The following is a 21617-nucleotide window of genomic DNA, read 5'->3' as shown; positions in this document are numbered from 1 at the left end:
GCTGATGATGATGATGATGATGATGATGATGATATTGAAGTAAATATTATAAATCAATAACTAAGCTTTTCTTTCATAACGACTGTAACATTTCTCGAGAGGTAGGCCACAAAGGCTACAATACGTTTCTTCAATGTGATCATAACTTTATAACTAATGCAATACATGATTAATATATCTTGGCCACTGTCAGAAGGCATTCCCTGAGAACTACATCTCACAATACTACACCTTTCTTCATTCACTCCTGCCACAAGCATACACGGAGAAATCACTTTCCTTTGGCATATTTCCACCATAACTAAAAACTTTTGAATTACGTCTTAGCTTACATCTTACAACGAAACCATTTCACTATACTCTGCATTTATGCTTTGGCTTTGTTTTTTATTTTATTTTATTTTTATTTATTTATTTATTTTTTGCTTTGACGGGAGCCATTCCTTTCTGTAAAGCATTTTGACCATGAGGGTATATAAATATATATAGTTGAATAAATCCGACGACTGAATTGCTACGTATCTATAAGACAAAGCTGGGCTATAAAAAAGCACTTTTTGAGCTGGGTACAGGGGCACTTTATAATTGACTTCTGAGGGAAATAAAGTTTAACAAGAAACAGAACCGTCGCAATTTAAGCATAAACTTTCTCTGTGCAGAAATTCTCTCAAGGCTGACTGCGTTCTAAAAATTATGTTGATACAAATTTAGAAAACGGTGGCTCCGGGTGCGTAGAGTACCTTGAAACTGAACCTATATGTATGAAACTAGCAAGGCGCCGAGAAGTGCTAGAGTCATACCTGGAGTTGTAGTTTTTGAAGCCACTGTCGCTGTGCCAGTAGTAGTTGTGGATGGCTTTGCGGCAGTAGTAGGTTCCATATTGTCCGCGCTTTTAGAAACTGCCGTAGTTGCACTGGCAGTTTCCGTCGTCAACGCCAAGCTTGATGTCGTAGATTTGGCGGTTGTAGTCTCCGTCGCGTTAAGACCTAAAACCGAACAAGCAGCCACACTGCAAATTGCCATTGTAAACATGTCGCACAACGTTTCTCAATCCTATATTTTTGCTAATCTGCAATGGTAATATCGAACTCAGCTGCTGCCTAAATCATACCTAGTCCTGGAAAAAGAAACGTACCCCTTGAAAGCGTGCCTTGAGTGCGATTAGCACATTCTTCTTGCTCATTCACTTTGCAAGGTTAGCTTATATTTATATCGTCACCACCAAAACGTTATTTTTGTCCGTCAGCGCTTGTTCCTGTCATTTGTTCCTAAGTGCTGCTACTTTGATCGCTCAGACGGTAGTTTGGCAATATGACGTGCAAACATGTTTACGCAATTATGGTCCTTAACTTTTGCTCTCAATATATGTCTTCACGCGGTTCTTGAACGTGCGGCCAAAGCAGTGTATCAATACACGTACATTCCTCTACAGCGGCGGGGTCGTGGAACTTGTTCGTGATGAAGTCCAGTGTAGCTTTCAATGCGTGGAGACGTGGGTAGCTTCCTCCACCACACATGCCGTTCCCATCAGCGTGTTCCAGACCATATACGGCGAGGCCGTACCTGACCGCGGTCATCTCCTTCTTGGAGGTGCAAACCTGAAAAAGAGCGCATAGCGAGTACAAGAGGAAGCTTTAGCACAGGCGCAACCACGATGCCGCCTATTCAAGGACATGCAAATCGCAGACGCTTTTCTGAGGTCACCCCTAGGCCGATTTTAACAAATTCGTTGCGTTTGGGAGAGAAAGATAGATTGAAATGACTCTAGGAAGTCGAACTTTACTTATAGACCTGAACTTTAAGGCCAAAGCCGAAAGTGGCTCATGGGTCGAAAAGTTCGTTGTCCGGTGTTGTAGGAAAATTAACCGTCCGGCATTATGCTACCAAAATTTATTGGCACCAGTAATGATGGTGCCGCCCCTGGCCACTCTTGGATCTCGAACCCATGACCATTGAGCATTTGGTGTAATTAAGGCAAAGTTAGTCAAGGCACTCGAACCAACCATCTTTGGTGGGAGTCAAACTCTCTACCTCTGGCGGGAGCCAAATTCAGTGGCACCAAAATTGATTGTGCCACCATTGGTGGTCGAACCTACGACCATTGGTGCGAGTCGAACCCACAAACGTTGATTTCAATTTACGCGAAGTTAATTAAGGCACGATTAATTAGGGTATAGGTAATTAAGACACTCAAAGCCACAATCATTTGTGGGAGTCGAACCTTCGACCGTTGGAGGGACCGCAATTCCATGGCACAAAAATTGATGGTGCAACCATTGATCGTTTAACCCACGACCACTGGTGGTAGCCAAACCCACGACCTTTGGTGTTAATTAAGGCAAACATCAATAACGTACAGTTAATTAATATAGCGTTAATTAAGGCATTCGAGCACACGACCTTTGGTGGGAGAAAGCAAGTAATAGAAAGTAACAACGCATTCGAATGAGAATATCAGGTAATTTAATTACTGTCTTGTAAGCTCTCAGGTCTTCGCCTTCATCCTTTTTAACGTATGCTAAAGTTACTTACATTTTTATAAAGCATGGCAAATGTTCGTGTTTAAAATAAACAGAAGCGCGAAATTTACAATCCCGTAGCTCTGCGCAAAAAAAAAAACCTCTAACATAGTTCTGTACACTGTAATCGCTCGATAGTACAAAGCGGACGAACATGGCATAATAATTCACAACTTATGTGAAATTGTTAGAATGTGTGCGTCAGTATTGCAGAAGTGCTATTCCCAAGTTAGTAATATATTTCATAGGGGTGCACATTATATCTATTTTGTCATATTCAGATGTAGTCTCGGGCGCTGTTTGCAAAATTGTGGTAGCATTTCGTTGCTGAGTTAGCGGGCAGTAAACTCGATAACTTCGTTTTTCCAAATCTTTGCAATTTTCTACATTCTTTATGAAAACGCTCACAGCCTGAATCAAAAATTCGCTGCAAACATTCACTATATTTTTACATCTCATTTTAAATGTGGCACACTTCATCATATCGGGTGCCGCGGTTGACGAGCAAAGTTATTTCTCCTTTCTCGTGTACTTAGGTAGCAGCCGCAGAGCTAAAGCTTCATCTTAAGGGACATGCCACCTCGGTACACGGGCTGGAACAAGTAGTTGCCGAAGAAAACGTGCCATGGCGCAATGACACAGTGGAATATTTTTGTATGGTTGTGCGGGAAGGTCTTCTGAATTAAGCGATCGATTAACATGCACTAATAGAACGATGGTAAAGAAATTACAACATTGGTTCAAGAGAGCGAAATAAACACTTTAGATTTTCTTTGTTTTCATTTGTTTGAATGGGAGGTGGCCCTTAGTCTGGTGCCCCCCTGCTGCCCAACTTTGGGCTTGCCCAAATGTTGTGCGGCAGGTAAATTCGGTTTACAGGCCGCTCTTGACCTGGCCGCGTGTCCAAGCACTTCATCGACGTGTGCCGCCATGTAGCACTGACCCCGGTGACTGGCTGCTGCAGTCAGCCACTCCGGATGAGGTAGGAGGTTAAGTCGGTTAGAAAGAGCAATGGGTAGGTGGGTACGTAAATAGAATATCTCCCACATTTGATGCATAGCAGTGGATCATCGGTGGTGAAGCCGCCGCACAGGAGTAAATAGTGTGTACGTTTGAGCTTGCCGTATGAGCCTTCCTTGGCTGCGGGCGACCTCACAGGAAGGGATAAGAAAACGCACATAGAGAGTGTACGGCTTTTGAGAGGGGGGCATCCGTGAGTTGCATAGTGCGATTAGGCACTGCAATGCGAAGAGCCCGAAACAGTGTGTCTCATGTGAGCTATCTTACTCACTCATTGTCAATTCAGTTTCACAGAAATATCATGATCAGTGTCTCACAGTATGCAGTGTTAGTTCACCGCTAAAGGTGAACAGAAGAATGTTGGGGGCGACGTAATCAACCTGACTGTTTGTTTTGCTAAATCACTACGTGAGACAAAGAACATGTGTGATTATCGCGTTTTCCATGGCTCAAGTGAGTACGTTATCACAATCGCGACCACAAACAGTGGACTGTGTTCCTTTTCGGACCATACGTCGGTAAACTTGCTCATGAGTGGAGTCACTCAGACTCACTCGGACTTGAACTGACTCCTGGATATGAGTCTCAGTGAGTCCTTCTGAGTAGAATTTCGGTGAGTCTTAGTCCGAGTGAGGCCGGGCTGAGCAAGAGTTTTTTCAGTCTGAGTCAGAGGGACGCCCGGCTGACTCAGAATTGGGGCAAGCCGGAGAGAGCGGGCCCGAGTACAATTTCCCTGAGTGTGAGCCCAAGTGGCCCCTAAACAAAAAGATACATATTGTGTGGGCAAGTTTGAGTGAGTAGCCTAAACTATATTGATCTATGCTATTGATCCGAATCATAGAACATCACCTCCCATTCGCTTTTTCTCATTTACCTCCGAGTTGGTCAAAGTAAGTGACAAAGTTTCAATGATCCAGTTATTTGTGGCACAATAAACTTATCCTCGGAAGTGTTCATACCTGCAACGGTTAAATTCAAGAGCGCGCGTAAATTTTTATGCAGAATTTTTCTATAGAAGTTTTCTCTAAGAAAGTAAGAGTCCCAATGACTGCCGCGATGCGAATAGCGATGCCGATAGCCCGTTTCCCAAATCGAGAACGCAGAACTGTTATATCATGCATAACGTAGGATAGATAAACTTATTAAAAGAATAATCAGAATAATCGCTAATGGTTGGGGCCCCTATTCCAGGGCTCCGCTGGCTCTTGCCATTTTCTCAGCTCTCCTTATAACCTTGAGCTAGTCGTCGAGGGCCGAGCTGGACATCAGTGCCTCCCACTGCTCCCTGGTGGTGTTTGTGTCCGTGTGTTCTATGTTGTGCAGCGAGCACTTCCACGTAATGTGGTACAGGGTTGGTGTGGCCACGCACCACAGGCAGTCGTGCCTGTAGGCTGTGGGGTGTAAGCGATGTAATGTGTGTACGTTCATTTAGGTGCCTATCTGGAGTCTATACGCCAGGCAGCGGCATCCTCTGTATTCAGATTTCATTGGGGTGGTGGATATCGCAAGCGACTCCCTCGAGCGTAGTATTCAATGCGATATCAGTGGAGGCATTACTCAGTCCCTCACCGTTTATTCCATCCTCTTTTTCATTTCGTTTTCTTTTTTCACGCGGCTCCAAGCACACGCCTTCTAATGACGCTGCACTGGACAGTGACGCCTTGTATAACGTATCCGCTCTTGCGAAAAAGAAATGTTTGTCCATTACTGCCTAACGTAGTCCTGCAGCTTATTTGGTGTCTTCTTGTTAGGGGCGCTTCTTCTCACCCACGCTGCCCAACCTGGCAAATATAACTGAAGCTTCTTGCGTGCGCTTTGTTGCAGGTGGTTCAGGGTCCAGGGTTGCATTTTCATAGTTATCTGCGCTTGATGTGTCAGGTTTTGTCGAATGACTTACAGCCGCGATAGCTGAATAATCGGTGGCCGGTGACGAGTTCACGATAGCGGAAGTACTGAATTTCATTTGCTGATAGATTCACGGTGAACGGCCTCCAATTTGGAAGCGTTCCACACAGGCCCCCATTCCAGGAGGTAAGAGGTGGGTCCACGATTTTCAGTGATTGTCCTGAGCGCAGAAAACTGTAGAGGTAGCTTCCCATGAACTGCAGGTAATTTCACGCACACGTAATCACGAACAACGAAGTTGAGTTCCTCGACATCGCGCTTTTCATCGGTGTAACTGTTCGACTTCATTTGCTTGTTCTTAATGCGCTCTCTCAACTGTTCTAGTGTCTTTGAAGGGTCCGTGCTGAAACATTTGTCAGGCAATCCCACAATGTCGAGTCTGGTTAGAAGTTGGCGTCCATGAAGAAGAACAGCGGGCGCAACACCAGTAGTCGCATGAGGCGTACAGTGATATGTTTGCAGGTAATCAAGCATCGACGTTCTTCCATCACGGCGTTCTCACAGGATCAATTGAATATATGACTTTAATACCCGGTTAAATATTTCAACCAAACCATTAGCTTGCGGGTAATACACAGAAGAGTTATGATGCATGATTCTGCGCTCTGTTAAAAATTCTTGAAAATTCGCGGAAGAGAATTGTAGTCCATTATTGGATACCATACCACGTGAATATCGTTCTCCTGCAAAAAGCTCTAGGAAGAATTTTCTGAATGTAGATGTGGTCGCATCTACATTCAGGCCACTTGCTGTAATATACAGTAATTATAATGGCACTGCAGTCGGCAGCGACGCCTTATATAAAAAGAATGATAGTCGGCTTTGGTAAGAACGAGTGCAACGTTCATTTATCATCCACATTTCTACCTCTTCAGCCACGTTTTTTTTAAAAAAAAAAGCTGCTACAGTAAGTCTGCGTTGCTGTAAAGGCTTTCTTCGGGTATTTCTATAGATTTTCTTACCTAAGCACACGCCTACGTGATGGCTTTTCCCCAGCGTGTTAATTCTGCCAATATACAAATCAAGCCATCCAACACAAAATCATGCTTTTTCACATGACTGCGTGGCAGCACCATACTTGTGTCAGTGTGTTCACATTAGGGAACGTGTTATCGCTAAAAAACTTCAACCATATGGATTTATTGTAGCTCGCATATGAGAGTGGAACACAAGATTGTACGAGCAAGCGCTTAATCACGATGTTTTCACGGACGACATCCGAAAAAAGCGATGACCCAGACTTTGAAAGGTTCCCTTCACCACAATCTCTCAGGTGAAGGCAGTGTAACTTTTATACGCACGACAATTGAAGATTTAGCTTTGCATAAGTTGCAGAAACGCTCAGAGAAAATTATTTCCATACCAATAATTTAAAAAAACACCCAGGAGCCCCGTACAGTAATTTAAGGTCACGTGATAGGGCATCCTATTTGTGGCCACGTTTCTGCGGCTGAGTTGCCAAACGTCATTTTTCGCGGACTTGTCAATAAGTAAACAAATTTTCATTTAATAAGAAATGCGGTGCTCGTTTCAGTCAATGTGAGACACACTCTTTCCATGAGTGGGACTCTCTGTCTTGATGTTCTTAACGGTTGTTTGATCCTTTCATGCTATTTCTATTGAGGAAAAAGCCTGCGTCAGAAAATGAAGAAAATACGAACGCTCAAGAAGGCCCCACCGACGTTAAACATTCCTGCGACACCGAGGTTGTTAGCATGACTCAGGTATTCGTACACGCTTACCCACGGAGTAATTTCTTGTATACGCAATAGAAACTCTAAAATGGTATACTGACACTGTCCTCTCGAAGCTTCATTGCTGTAATTTTCTCAGTGCTGCGTAGTGCTGTCGTAGGAACAGAACACTTACGCTGTTCACAAGAAAAGCTTTAAGAAACAGCGCAGTGAAAATCTGGACATAATTTTTTTTGCCCAATTTCAAACGCCTGGTGTTTTCTAAACGAAAATAAGTTACTCAATTGAGGGGGACAAGATGTCTTTGCCTAGAATCTCCTCTTGCGAAACCTTTATATTCGCCTAACACGTCTCCCTTTTTGCCTTTGTGCGCTATGTAAGCAGGGCGTACCTAAAAATTCTCCGAGAAGACAACGCCGAGTATTTACAAGCTTAGCGTAATTACCAGCGTTTATCTATCAACATAAAAAGGTTTTCAGAGCCAACACAAGCCCCAAACACTGCACACATGCTTGAAGCACGTTGTTTACTTGTGCGCGCAATCGGCGTCACATCATCCCAAAGTGAACTGTTGCTGATTCAGAGCCAACAGTTTGAAAAATGATGAGATTACGAGATGAAAAAAAAAGTTTTTTTTTTTTAGAAGCGTCTCTTCTGCAGCAAGCGGTGTGCGTTGAACCACCATGGTAAAGAATTCCGAGAGCGAAACCCAACGGGAGCCACAGCTTCCACAAGCAGCTCGTCTTCCTTAGCGAGATAAGCAGCGCGCATGGACAGGGAAATGGTGGCTTTTACTGACAATGGCTACGAGTCTTTTGTCATTTGCCCCTTATGTGCTGCTGTTACAGATACCTCTGTATGCAAACTCCGGTGAGAATATTAGGCTGTTAGAAAGCCCTACCATGCGTAAAGGTGTAGCCTGTACTTGAGACATTAATAGTGCCACGCTAGATATTGCTCTCACATTAAATGATGGTAGCATCGTCCAAATAAATGTGCGGAAATCATTCGGAATTTCGCTGGGACGCCACTAGTCCATGCAAGGGCTACGCAACATTGATTAGCATTGAATTTTACTTCGCCCATCGGATGCGCAGCTGTCTACAAAAGAGGACCGAAAGCAAGACATCAAGCCAAGAAAAGAAAATGAGATTGTGGTGACGTGTACCTGGCTGGTGCTCACTGAGTCAACGGTTTCGTCCATTCATTGCGCTCGTGTCATAAAACCACTTTTGCACTTTTGACGTAAACATCCCATATCATAATTTTTTTCACCATAAGCCCCATTATCTCAGTATTGGCAATTTCAAACAAGATTTTTTTTAACCAAAGGGTGGAAGCTCCGACGAGTTAGTTGTAGCTCGTGGCAGTGTTCTGCGCTGCGCACGAATGACTTTAGAAAAAGATAGTACAGAGGTGAAAAAGCGCTGTTTCCCCTCTGTACAGTTTTCTTTTCTAGAGTCATTCGTGTGCTGTGGAAAAAGACGCCATTTTTTTAATATTCGGTGCACTGACTGGGAAAATGTGCTATAGTAGAATTATTTCCGTTGAATAAAACTTCGTAGTTTGACAGGGCATTTACTGCCAAATAAGCTTCTAAATTAGGTAGAAGCAGTAAAATGTGGTAAAACAGTATGATTATGTTAAAGGGAAGCTGAAGCGGTTTTCAATTTTCATGAATTGCTGGGATTGGGAAGAACAGACCTAATAATTTACGGTTCCGAAATTTTTTTCTTCGTTTTGTTAATATAAGGGGCGGAAATCGCTTTCTAAATCACCCCCGCGGACACGCCCCCATCGCTTCCCGGAGCGCCGGGTGAGGAGGTTACCAGAGGAGAGAACCGGCGAGAGTGACGTCACTGGCGGGGACCGAGCTGCCGGACCGGCGTGCTGGCATGCGCTGGCATGCCTCTTTCCGTCCTGCGCTTTACTCAACGACGCTACGAGAGATTTGCCGCCGCCGCCGCTCACGTTTGTTTTGCGATTTTCGTAGACTGTTCTTTCCTTCTGTGCTGCGTGAGTGCCTACAGCCAAGGGCGACCAACATGCCCTCGTTCTGTGCAGCAATCGGCTGCGCGAACAGACGCGGGCGAGACGATGTGGTGTATCACAGGTTCCCGAAGCACAAGAAGCTTGCAGCGCAGTGCGGTGACGAGAGATAAGTTCGTGCCGACGAAATCAACTGTGCTCTGCTCGGACCATTTCCGCGATAGCCGGATAGCCTTACGACAAATGCAGAAACGCGTTGTTGCTAGCGTTGCTATACTCCGTTTCATACATCAGGTGCAACGCTGTGGAGGCTTGAGATACTTCTTGCAGTGGCTGCGTTCGCACTTAGAAAAAGTTTGGTGTTTCTTGACCCAATTTTTGAGAAAACTTTTCATATATAAGCTCAGTTCTGAATGAAAAAAAAAAAGAATTTAACCATAGAAACAATCCGTGTACTTATACGGCTGCTAACACGTTCTTTTAAATCAATTTTCTTTTCGGCATTCTTTAATTGCAGCCAGTCGCGGCAGCTTCACGTGCATGCTCGCGCGAGCAAATGCCGCTGGCACGCTGCGAACCATAGACGGAAACGCGCGCAGTAATAAATTTTGGTAACCGGACTTCGTGCGTAGCTTCCACAGCGTTGCACCTGAGGTATAAATTTGAGTATAGGCTTGCCTAGTGACATTCGACGTACGGTTGCAGTTATCATATTTACCACACGGCGGTGCTAAAACTGCCTAATATCTTTATGTCAACACTAGCATGGAGCGCGCATACCGATTCTTGATCGAGCCACAATCGCAAAGTCGTCGAACCATATTCTGAATATTGCACATATAATCCCCCTGACCATCTCGATCTGGATGTGTATGATAAGCAACTTCAATGACTGTACCTCGCAGCACTGCATGTGCGCGCTTTGAAACGCGGCACTTATGTTCGCGATCGTGTATCAACGCTCAGAAAACCACGGGACTTCAGACAAGGAGCGGCAAGGTGCTTGACATCGCGGAATTGTACCCGTGTTTACAATCTAATGAGAAGTTAGTGCTTCGGCATTCTTCCAGCAGCAAGTTCCCAGTGACACTTTAGCGCATTTTTTCTCCCGTCATTGGAACGGGCAGCTACATGAAAAAAAAAGCATACGTAACAGCTAAGATTTCCAGCACGTGATAAGGTGTACACATCGCTCTCGCTTTTGGCACACTCAACATCGTCGTTGCCACCATCGTTTTCTGTATCGGCTGTCGGTTCGAACATGTACGGCGAAAATACAAGCTGTCCGAGACAGCGAGAACGTTCCATAATGCTTACAACTCAGCTATGCAGCCAGAACAGAACAGCGTGCTACGCTCTCAAACGGCGGCGCCGACCGGCGACTGCCGCCACTGACGTCACAGCGGCTCCGACCAATCACGGGCAACAGCGGCCTTCGCGCGATACCCTGAGGCGCTGGTGCGCGTTTTCATGAAAAAACAGCCGCTTGCGCTTGTTTCCGGCCGTGTTCAGGGGACTCAAAACTGTAGAATGCCGCAGAGAACTCATTTTTTTCGAAAAGTGTTTCAGCTTCCCTTTAAGTTGCCATTTTACTACAGCAAAAAAACAAAGAACTATGAACACAACGATACCTCTATAATTACGCTAACGCCTATGGTTAGCGAGAAGAGACAGCAGCGTGACCTAGAGCGCACGACAGCTGTACGGATTACCTAGTTTCCTCAAGGACGTTCATTCGAATTATCGTGATATGCAGTAGTCTGTCAAGCTCAGGTTTGAATTCGGAAATTTCGCTTCGCGGGTACTGACGGTACTGATTTAATCAGCGTACTGGAAGCAATTGCTGTTGGCTGCAACAGTTTTATGACACTGATTTTGTGTTCCTAAAAAGGTTTGTGCTTTTTACAGTCGAATTCCCGAGCCAGATAATTTTATCGAGAGCTTGGGACTCCACTGCAAGCTCCCGCTTATGGCTTACCTTATACCGAAAGGTTTCTTCGTCGTCGTATACAAACATTCTGAGCAAATCCTTGCTGTACACGTAGGCCGTATTTTGTTGCCTGTCAACAACTTTCGATGAGAAGCTTGTGTTCTTGCACACCTGTTTAAGCAAACGAAAAATGAGGGATATCGGCAATTCAATCGAATGTACGCAGGCGATACTCAGGGAGTAGATAGAATGACGCCGCTTGAAAGAGGCCTATTTACAGCGCATAAGAATTGCTTCATTAATGACTTCCACTTCTCGCGACGAATCAGGAGCGCCAGAACATATTGTATTACGTAAGATAATGCTGGACTCGTCGCGCCAGCTACCTCGCTGGTGACGTTGTACCCACTTGGGGACGTAATGACAACCCGGCTTGCACAGAAGTGAAATTATGGTTGCACTGTAGTGAAGCACAGATGGCAACGAGAAGTATAAACTTGCGACGTCGTTCTTTTCATATGCGCGGAATGTCCTCGTTATAAACACAAGCAGGAAATGTATTTGCCTACGTGTGCAACTACTACTGCGTGAAATATTTCGAACATGAAGCTTGATCACTGCATTAGGTGGCCTGTTTGTGGGCTCATAGAGGATCCAGCATTGTTTTTAGCGTGCACTACAGTATTAGTCCTATTCTTTCTTTTTCTAGTTCCACAATAATAGGAGCACGTGCGTGTGAGTCCAAATAATCTGAGATTGGTAAAGTACTCGTTGAGATGAATATTTTCGTTTTTTTAGCTCAAGTGAAGAGCTGAAGAAAATGGCAGCAAATGTTCTTGCATTTTCCTACGCAACCTGGCGTCGTTGTGAATATTTGTGGCACCGACGGTAGGCGGAAGAGAGGACAAACGGGCAAAACGAGTGACTGCACATTCTTTTCTTCGTGAGAACGCGTGGGTATACTGATTGCGTCAATGCTCAGATCCAAAGTGAGCAAAACACAAATACGCGAATTCCCACGCACTATCACACACTCATATCGACAAACTCGCTCTTGTAAAGTAAAACAGAACGGACTTTGATGTCCAACTAAGCTTGGCGACCTTCTTGCGGTCATTGGGAATATATGACTTTGTGGTTTCAGACATATTTTCCTTCATTTGGATTGCTTTCGCCATTGCAACGTTCTCAAAGCTTAAAACGTTTAGTACTTAGTGCTTTGAGAAGGCAAAGTGTCATGCGTTTTTTTCCCTATAGTTGGTTGAGAAATTGTACAATCGCTGTCAAAATGCATGACATCGGCGATAATTCTCACGTTGCCCGCAACCTATAATTTCCTTCTTTTTTCTGGCTTACGAGATTCGGCTTGATTTCTTGAGAACATTATTGTTGTATCTTTGAAGGAACGCTATTTGCTAATGCACCTAATATTTATTATATTCTTTATTATTATTCTTTTTAATTGTTATATAGAAAACCTTGTAGAGTAGTCCAACCTCGCAAAATCGAAGCCGCCATTTTACCACAGTAGAGTTCGAGGCAAAGAAGCTAAAGTGCTCGACCGGCGTGAATGTTTTGAAGTAGTAAAGGCAAGGCGCAGAAGACCAGGATTCAGGAAGAAGAACACAAACGACAGGACCTGCGCCACTCACAACTAAGTTTATTTTCGCAACAAACCTGCCTTATGTAGGTTATTCACGCCAAGTCACGCACAAAACTTTAGAAGTAAAAAACACGGCAATCTATCTTCCACTCAGGAATGTTATCTGGCACATATCAGATGAGCAAACAAGAACCACACGTGGATCAGCATAGGAGGCAATCGATCTAGTGTAGTCTTTTTTCAAGCCAATGGGGACAAAAAACCATGCATAAAAAGTACGTCTACACTTCACTACCAACCAATCTATCCACAACAAAACACGCTTCAAACGCCTAAAGGCCCAGTCAGTGATAAAACCCGCACGACTATGGGAGTAATGACCAACGAATAACACGGAAAAAACATAAAAAAATGCGTCTAAGTACAGTGTCAGCGTCAAAACTAAAATCTCTAGTAGTCACTCACATAAAAAAATTATAATACATGTGACCGCGCGAAAAAAAAAAGACACTTCACAAACAATGAAATGGACAGACGTGATGAACGATAAAGGTCTAAAGAACAGCATCTGCGTTCGTCTGCGTCTGCGTCTGCGTCTGCGAACTGCGTCTGCGTTTTTTGGCGTGAATAACCTACATAAGGCAGGCTTGTTGCGAAAATAAACTTAGTTGTGAGTGGCGCCGGTCCTGTCGTTTGTGTTCTTCTTCTTGAGTCCTGGTCTTCTGCACCTTGCCTTTACTACTTCAAGCATGAACCAACTAGCCCAAGCTAGAGCTTTACTTGAGCGAATGTTTTCCAGACATAGAGGTCAACCCTCGTTTGTCGATATTTTTTTTCTCGCAAATTTCGCGTTTTCTCCTGACCACAATCGTGAGCTGCGCCACGTAACAACTCTTCCAATGGCATCGCCGAACGTGCCCATATTTTCTATTCTGAACTCAAAATAGCAATTTTAAAATATTCTTTCTACGCGTGCATGGCTGGCCGTCCTATTTCTCGTTCACACGCGTGGAAATTTTTCAGAAGGAAGCTGTGAGCTGTTCCCTTATAGCAACAAATATTAAATTTATTCCAATGCCTCAACTAGTGGCTTCAAGGGAAGCTGCCGCAGTTGGAAAATAATTTATTGTGCCTCACTAGACACACTGCTTTCATGTTTGTTCAACAAGTCCTAATTACCGCTCGCATTAAATCTAGGATGTTCCATCACGACGTATTTAACAGATCGTAAAAGACAAACGTCTAATTACGCTGCAAGCAAGCTGAATAACTTTTAAACTTTATATTTCTATGCGGCCTCCCAAAGGTATCTATATTATTTCTTCAGCACGTTACTCCTATAAACATTGTTTCTAACCAGACTAAGTGTGTTATGTATTTTAGAAACTGTTTCCTGCTGTATACCCATGAGCGCAGTAAACCAAAATTAACAAGAAAAGTCCTAAACTGACACAACAAGCCAGAAATATGGGCGTCTAATCCACATACGTTGAAATTTTCTAACACTTTGCTGTTGACGTACCAGAATGTCTGTCATGGTTTTCTTTCACAAGCTCCAGTGCCTCTTCTCCAACAATCTTCATCGGCCTTTGCCGCGCACATTTCGTTCACTACCACCAGTTTCTAAGATAGTTTCATTGCTGTCTGTCGTTCGTTACCATGATCACAAGCAATGGCTACAGTTCGCTCCACGTATTTTATACAGAACTTTGCTTTACTAACGGATGACTAACGCTACGTCTAAATTATATGGTGCCACCTGGTCACTCGACATCTATATAAGCACTTTCGCATCAATGAGGCATCTTTTGTTTGGCTCGGAATTTATCAAGTGAACAAACTTCTCGCAATAATGACAAAGTCTTACACTTTGACCTCGAAGTCGGATTACACGAAGCAAAAGCCGAGCTCTACAATTTAGTTTTTTATTAGTATTATTTGCTGTAGAAAGTAGCAACATTGCGTTTTGCCAGCGTTGGGGGCAAACGCTGATTCTATCAATTTGCATGCGCACGCAACGCGCAAGGCCTTTAATTGTGTTCTGGGCGTGTACCATTAGGACACCCTATTTTACGGCGTACGACTAGATCACCTGTTGATTTCATTCCGTCAATGATCCTCCTATTACGCTTGTGACGCACACGAAAGGATTAAACGCGAACAATGCACGCGCCTTTTATTGCAGCATACATGCTTTCTCGGTACTTGTTGATAAACGTGACACGGAGCTCTGGCTGCAGTGCATGGCGCTGTTGGGACAAACTGTACGCACGCCGACAGAATTTTCGACTCAAATGGTTCTGCCGGAGTGTAGCGAAATCTCGCAAACATGGCGAGTGGTAACGGCGATGGCGCACTAATCATCATTCGCAAACAAGGCTGGCACAGGAAGGTACCTTAACGATGCTGTCCATCTGCTTTTCGGGTATCTTGGCGCATCGCTGCAGGAGGGAGAAATTGCCCGGGCGGTCTTTCACATGCGGGTCCGGATACGCGGGCGCGTACCACCGGCCGGAGAGCGCCAGTGAGATCGCCATCACTGAGGACACTTCGTTGACGCGCATCTCATTGAGGCCGTCCAATGCAGTACCCTGAAACGAAGAAAATGTAGCGCAAGTCTGAATGATCATTGAAGAGACCACACTGCTTGCGTCGGGAGTGGCTTATGGTCGAGCTGCGAACGGTAATTCGATGACGCCAGTAGGGGGTGCCTCACTTTTGTCCTCTGCTATGCGTGCTCCGGCTTGGATGCCTACGTGTCTGGCCGCTCTCGGTGCGTGTTCGGGCAGCATGGCACTCTCTAATCACGGTGTACATTATTTTAATACGTAAGCTTATAAAAGCCAGTAGTATGAGGCCTAGAAAGGTTGCACATTTTAAGTACCTTCCATAAAACTGCGCCCGTCGCAGTAGGGCACACAGTGTACTGAGTACGTCACCGAACATCACGTCACCGAACATCACGTCATTATCTGCACAGACTCGAGTTAACTCGAGTCTGTGCAGCTTTGGAGCCGAAGCAGGATGTTAAGTCTCAATCGCACAATAGCGTGTTGACTACGCCGCACTCTAGCTGATCGCAATTTTTTTTTTCATTTCGCTCATGTTCCCACTCATTTGGTTAGACACACATGCAGCTATCGTTGACATGAATATCTCATAAGGCACTATCGAACACTAGTTTCACTATGTTTTAGCATGTTATAGCGATCTTCAAGTATCGTTTACACTTTCTTGCACAGGGAATATTATGTTCCATTTCAATTTGAAAGTGCAATGTTGTTATTGTTTGAATTAGCAAGATGGAAATATTTCTTGTTCAATGCGCTTTAGAAAACATGAAAGCAATAGAAAACCACCACTTTGGCAGTAAAAATAAAATATTTCGTTGATTGAAATAGAAGAAGACGAAACAGAAGAAGGAAACAACGGCAGAAACATGTTATTGAGGCGGCCACCGTGAACACTTTTTTTACTGCATTGTGCATGTTGCCTTCTCTCTCCCTGTTTGTATAGTGATTCGCTCACCTAATTTGTTAAGCGGCAAGAATCTCAATGTGCCAAATTTTATCGAGTTATAGTTTCAAAATTGATATGGCGCGCTCCCTGGGAAACAACTATTCAGATCCAACGTACATGTTGTAATCTATGTGAACGATAGCTTCAGTGAAGTAAGTAATAACTCTTATACGAACTGCGATTTGTCCAACTGCGTTTACTGTTATCAGATTGACACGTGCACTTGTTTATCGAATGATCGCGTTTCATCGTCTAACAAATGTTATCGCTTAGCCCACGACGCGCCTGCATGTATCGGAAGTTTCTGGGATGTTATCGATGGTTCTGCCTGCTGTCCTCTTGTCGCCGAAGTCTAATCTGATTGCATGTACGCGCGAAGCGGGTGGCGTAGAACTTTCGTGAAAACACGCGGGCATCAGCGATTACTCTGGAATGTTCGATGGCTCATTCATAAAAGCTGACGCGCTAGACCCGCTGATCAGATTTTCCGACGATCGCCGACTGTGTTCGCCGCTATCTTTGTGCTTTAAGTGTAACTTGCTTTTGAGGGCACAAGTTTGTCCAATAAAGATTTAGTTTCCCCATTTACAGTTTTGCTACTGTGTTCGTCACAGTCACTACCATATGACAATATTCAGCGAGTAACCTGACGTAACACTGAAGTTTTTGCCCCTGATAACTTCATTTCTATGCAATGTTTATGCGCTACACCTTTCCCAAGCTCAGTACTGTCGCACGTGGCTAACTTTCTTTTTCATACTATTTTCGTCCGCTATGTACTTCATAACGAATAAAAACTTTGCAATGAGCAGCCGTCGGTATATGGGAACGGTAGCGCTTCCATGGCATTTCCGTCAATTTCCTGGCACTGGAACTCACTGGTACTGTAATCGAACGTCGCTTTTGATAGTAAACCTGGAGAATTTTATTTTGTAAGTGAAAAAAGCATGAAGCATTAGACGAAGACGGAACATGGCATTCAGGTAGGTAATGTACTCTTCCAAATGTTTACCGTGCTCTTTCAGCAAGTTGGGCTTCAATCACGCCCGACCACATAAGTGTGCTCATTTATTGCCAGGCAGAATGGTAGATTTTGCTGCAGTGCATTGCCCGAGTGAACCGCAGCGGCCGCGTAAATTTTAGAGAACGTGATGAAATCTCTTCCGTGATGTATCCAAAGTGCTTGGCGGCAACAAACGTTGAAACGGCTCAGGTCAACGTACTGTGCTGCCGACAACACAGGGTGCGCTGTACAAGGGTAAGCGCTAAATTTATTGCAGCGCAGAGACCTTAGCGCGAGCCCAATGCTGCAAATCGTCGTCAAAAAGAAAGGCAGTCGAGCTATAGTGAGTGCGTCTTAAGCACGAAACAATATTCGCAAGATATCTATGCCGTACCCGCCGAAGTACGCACTGGGTCCTGGATGACGGCTCCCGGGGACGATCAACGGTTTAAGCGCATCTCTGACGGCACTCGCGGCAGCACCTTCGCACTGGGCTCGACCTTGTGGTGCATAGTTATTCTGGGATATTTTGCTCACTTTATCACCACGAAATTGCAGATTGACGGGATGTTGAATATCCGAGAAAGGCAGGTAGTCCCCCGATCACCCCGAGCAGCATTCACGCATTCACGCAGCGAACACGTGCGACGCTCCAGCGGAGTCCCCGTGCTGATGTCAAACGTGACAGGGTACCACTCAAGCTTTTCGGGATGAGTGGATTATCATTTACTTTTTTTAGAATTGTAATAATTCTGTGGCGATTGCACCATGCAATAGCGTCGGGGACGTCATTTCATGTTAGATTATTGCAGAACAACGAACTGCCTAGTAATCTCAACTGCATTTTATAATTTGCTTCATTGCATGATAGCGCAAGTTCGCCTACCTTCACATTTTCTTTACCGCTAATATAGAAACAATATAGTCACAATTACGGAAGTCAAGTACAGGTAAAATGTTCAAACAACACCGGGTGTCTGGTATACGCTTAGCGCGCTGTCATGCGCGCTCTTGCCTCTGCACACGGGTGAGTTTTACCATGCCTCATTATGCGTCATGCACAATAAAAAAGAAACTGCCTCGGAGACTTGATAATAAATTGATACCGCAGCTTGCAAACTAAAGAGATAAGATCGCTCACCATGCTGAAGAAGTAAGCAGGTGACGGAGGCACGGAAAGGAAATTTGCAGGCAAGGTCAAACAGCCAGCGGCTGCACTGTCATCCACGAACAGTGTTCCTATAGATATGAGAATATCCGGCAAGAATATTGTTCTGAAAAACGGAACAAAGAGACCATTACAATATATCAAACAACGTCATTGATTTTCCTGTCTGGTTAAGTAATTTAGGGGCACAAAGAAGAATACAGCGTGAAGCTATACCGACAGATTATTCATACAGAAGTTTATCATTAGCTTCTGAAGACATACGATGATACTATATAACAATGTTGCGTAGAAAATCGTCATAAAATGTTCTGTTCCCGCTCCTCAATTGGAATGGGCCATGCCCAAACCGACGAGTTGACGTAATCCCCAAGTGGCCTCCCTCTCTGCCGTTCTCCTTTAACCCGCCATTGCAGACGTGACATGCGCGGTACCATAGCAGCAAATATCAGGCGTCATTACGACTTTTCATTTTTGTCGTTTGCTCGTTTACTAAAGCTCTGCTGTCACTTCAAATGGCAAATACTATGAGAAGCCTAATATTTTATGCTAGCTCGACGTAATATTTTCCCTGGGCGCCTCTTTAAGATTAAAGTGTAAACGGAAATCCTAAAACGGTAAACAAAGAAAAAAGAAAATCAAGTTTCGATACCAGTGTGCCAGCCTTCACAAGACTTTGGTTTGTCTTCCTCACAGCCTTGTTTTATCGGCGTAAATAGCTTGTCCGCCAGGCCCGTTAAGAGCCTAGAAGCGTACGTTGAGGGGCTAGTTGGTATGACATTATGAGAACAAAGAAAAACTGCGCAAAAAAGAACAAGACAGAGAAAGAACCACCCGACAAAGGCGCAGACTAACAACTGGTTTAATGCTCCGACGCCTCTTTCCTACCAACAACAGAACGCATGCGCACCAACCACAACGACCAATGCCGCTATCATGTAGTCAAGCCTAGAAACGCCAACTCCTTACGGTACAAATGTATGAAAGCCTCACTAACACATTTATCGGGCCCTAATCTCGCGATTTCTAAACGCTCTTTCTTATCCCTTGCGCTTCCGACAATCTTAGTCCTGCCGAAAAGTGGGCTACAAACTTTGCCGTCATGCCTGCAGGTCTTGCAATGCTTAGGAAGATGCTGTCCTCTAGAATCATCTAGGGAATTGGCATGTTCTAATAATATAACATTAATGCAGCGGCCTGTTTGTCCAACGTACACGTTGCCACAACTCAGCGGAATCTCATAGATGACATTCGCTCTACAGGGCACAAACTTGTTCCTGTGGTTAGTGCTGCACTCGATTTTCTTTTTCTTATCAGGTCTAACTAAATTGCACAGATTGGACAGCTTACAAGGTGCCGAAAAGAGAACCTGTATGCCGAAATTACCCGCGACCCGCCAATTTACCCGCGATTGCGTCAACGTGCCTCAGGGCTTCGTTAGTGAAGTCCTGTCCACATAAGGTTCAGTCTAGTTTTGATGCCCAAGCTGATCGCCTTCGGTTGGCCGGTTTTCCGTTGGCCCTTCTACGCGTTGCTGCCGACTCCCTGTTGAAGTCCTTCCGGCCAAGTTCAAAGCCTCGTGGGGCGGATCCACAGGAGAGGAGGAAGTATGAAGTTATGCCCTATGTCCACAGGGTCTCGCACTGCCTGAAGAGGGTCGCGGGTAATTTCGGCATACAGGTTCTCTTTTCGGCACCTTGTAGGCTGTCCAATCTGTGCAATTTAGTTAGACCTGATAAGAAAAAAAAATCGAGTGCAGCACTAACCACAGGAACAAGTTTGTGCCCTGTAGAGCGAATGTCATCTATGAGATTCCGCTGAGTTGTGGCAACGTGTACGTTGGACAAACAGGCCGCTGCATTAATGTTATATTATTAGAACATGCCAATTCCCTAGATGATTCTAGAGGACAGGATCTTCCTAAGCATTGCAAGACCTGCAGGCATGACGGCAAAGTTTGTACCCCACTTTTCGGCAGGACTAAGATTGTCGGACGCGCAAGGGATAAGAAAGAGCGTGAAGTAATCGAAGCTTTAGAAATCGCGAGATTAGGGCCCGATAAATGTGTTAGTGAGGTTTCCATACATTTGTACCGCAAGGAGTTGGCGTTTCTAGGCTTGACTACATGATAGCGGCATTGGTCTTTGTGGCTGGTCCGCATGTGTTCTGTTGTTGGTAGGAAAGAGGCGTTGGAGCATTAAACCAGTTGTTAGTCTGCGCCTGTGTCGGGTGGTTCTTTTTCTGTCTTGTTCTTTTTTGCGTAGTTTTTCTTTGTTCTCATATGTTAAGAGCATTACACAACGCCTTGCTTACGGCGATCGTTTCGGCTCCCCGAAAGGACATATCCCCCTCCCCGTGAAATTTATACTGCATTTTCTGAAGCTATCTTTTTGTTATTATGGTTTGTTCTCGATAGACGAGCTTTCTGAAACTCATGAATCGCTATCACGTTACACGGTTTTACGCTCAAACTTCCAAACTCAAGTTCAGTGATGTGCACACGCAAAAAAACAGCAACTGCAATGAAATAGCCAAGTCCTCGCCATTTGCCGAATAATATTATTGTCCACGTCTCCTGGACCATTTGCTATCATCGACTATGGTTTAAGCTGTCACAGTTGCCGTAGCAAGAACCAACGAATGCGTCCGAAAAAAATTAAAAGGAGAACTCACCCAAAGCCACGCAATGTTCGCATCATCCATTCGCGGTCTGGAAGCGCAGTGGCTAACACCGTGTGGCACGGCTGCATCGCAATCCTCCTGTATTCCATCAGAGCCGACACTGTCTGCGAAGACCGAGAACGTTTTGTTCTTAAATAAGAACTGATGCAAAGGTTTCTCATTATTGCTAATCTGAGATATCATTCATCTCTAATCTTCTAGCTAATCGTCCCGCGTCACCTATAGCGTCAGACATACATTCTCTTAATTTCTCGCTCTCATTAAGTTTCAAGTCTTCATCAAGTGCAGAATTACGCGCAAGATGTACAAACGCCTTGCATTCAGGTCCGGCACTGAGTGCTCCAATACTTGCGATAGACTTTCAACTCCTTCTCCCCACTTTTTCTTTATTTGATGTGTAAATGGCAACGAAACACGCTTTATTTTTTGGCTAAGAATAGCCAAGAAAGCAATCGAGATGCATTGGACAACGTTTGCCCCGAACAAACTAGACATTCGTTTCTACCATACGCGAATATGGAAGGTTGTCATGGGGATATATTAAATTTCTGGTTGTCGATGTGATGTGAGGCCATATATCTGGCA

General features: G+C 44.5%; 1 protein-coding gene across 7 annotated transcripts in view; it reads right to left on the bottom strand.

Moving 5' to 3' along the window:
- LOC135913307 (uncharacterized) overlaps positions 1-21617 on the bottom strand; it is a 568389-nt gene that overhangs the window by 462140 nt on the left and 84632 nt on the right. For 6 of the 7 annotated variants that reach the window (XM_070541258.1, XM_065445900.2, XM_065445902.2 and 3 more), the window contains exons 12-17: positions 21024-21136; positions 18324-18456; positions 15057-15251; positions 11106-11228; positions 1421-1598; positions 801-986 (exon numbers count right to left, since the gene is read on the bottom strand). In XM_070541258.1, coding sequence (XP_070397359.1) covers positions 801-986; positions 1421-1598; positions 11106-11228; positions 15057-15251; positions 18324-18456; positions 21024-21136 — 928 coding nt within the window. Of the gene's footprint in view, positions 1-800; positions 987-1420; positions 1599-10839; positions 10855-11105; positions 11229-15056; positions 15252-18323; positions 18457-21023; positions 21137-21617 lie in introns of those variants that run through there. The other variant, XM_070541260.1, reaches the window with a different exon arrangement.

Source organism: Dermacentor albipictus, chromosome 6 (genome assembly GCF_038994185.2).
Source record: "Dermacentor albipictus isolate Rhodes 1998 colony chromosome 6, USDA_Dalb.pri_finalv2, whole genome shotgun sequence".
Taxonomy (NCBI): Eukaryota; Metazoa; Arthropoda; class Arachnida; order Ixodida; family Ixodidae; genus Dermacentor; species Dermacentor albipictus.
The sequence above is the reverse complement of the archived record's forward strand: the minus strand, read 5'-3'. Positions and strand labels throughout refer to the sequence as shown.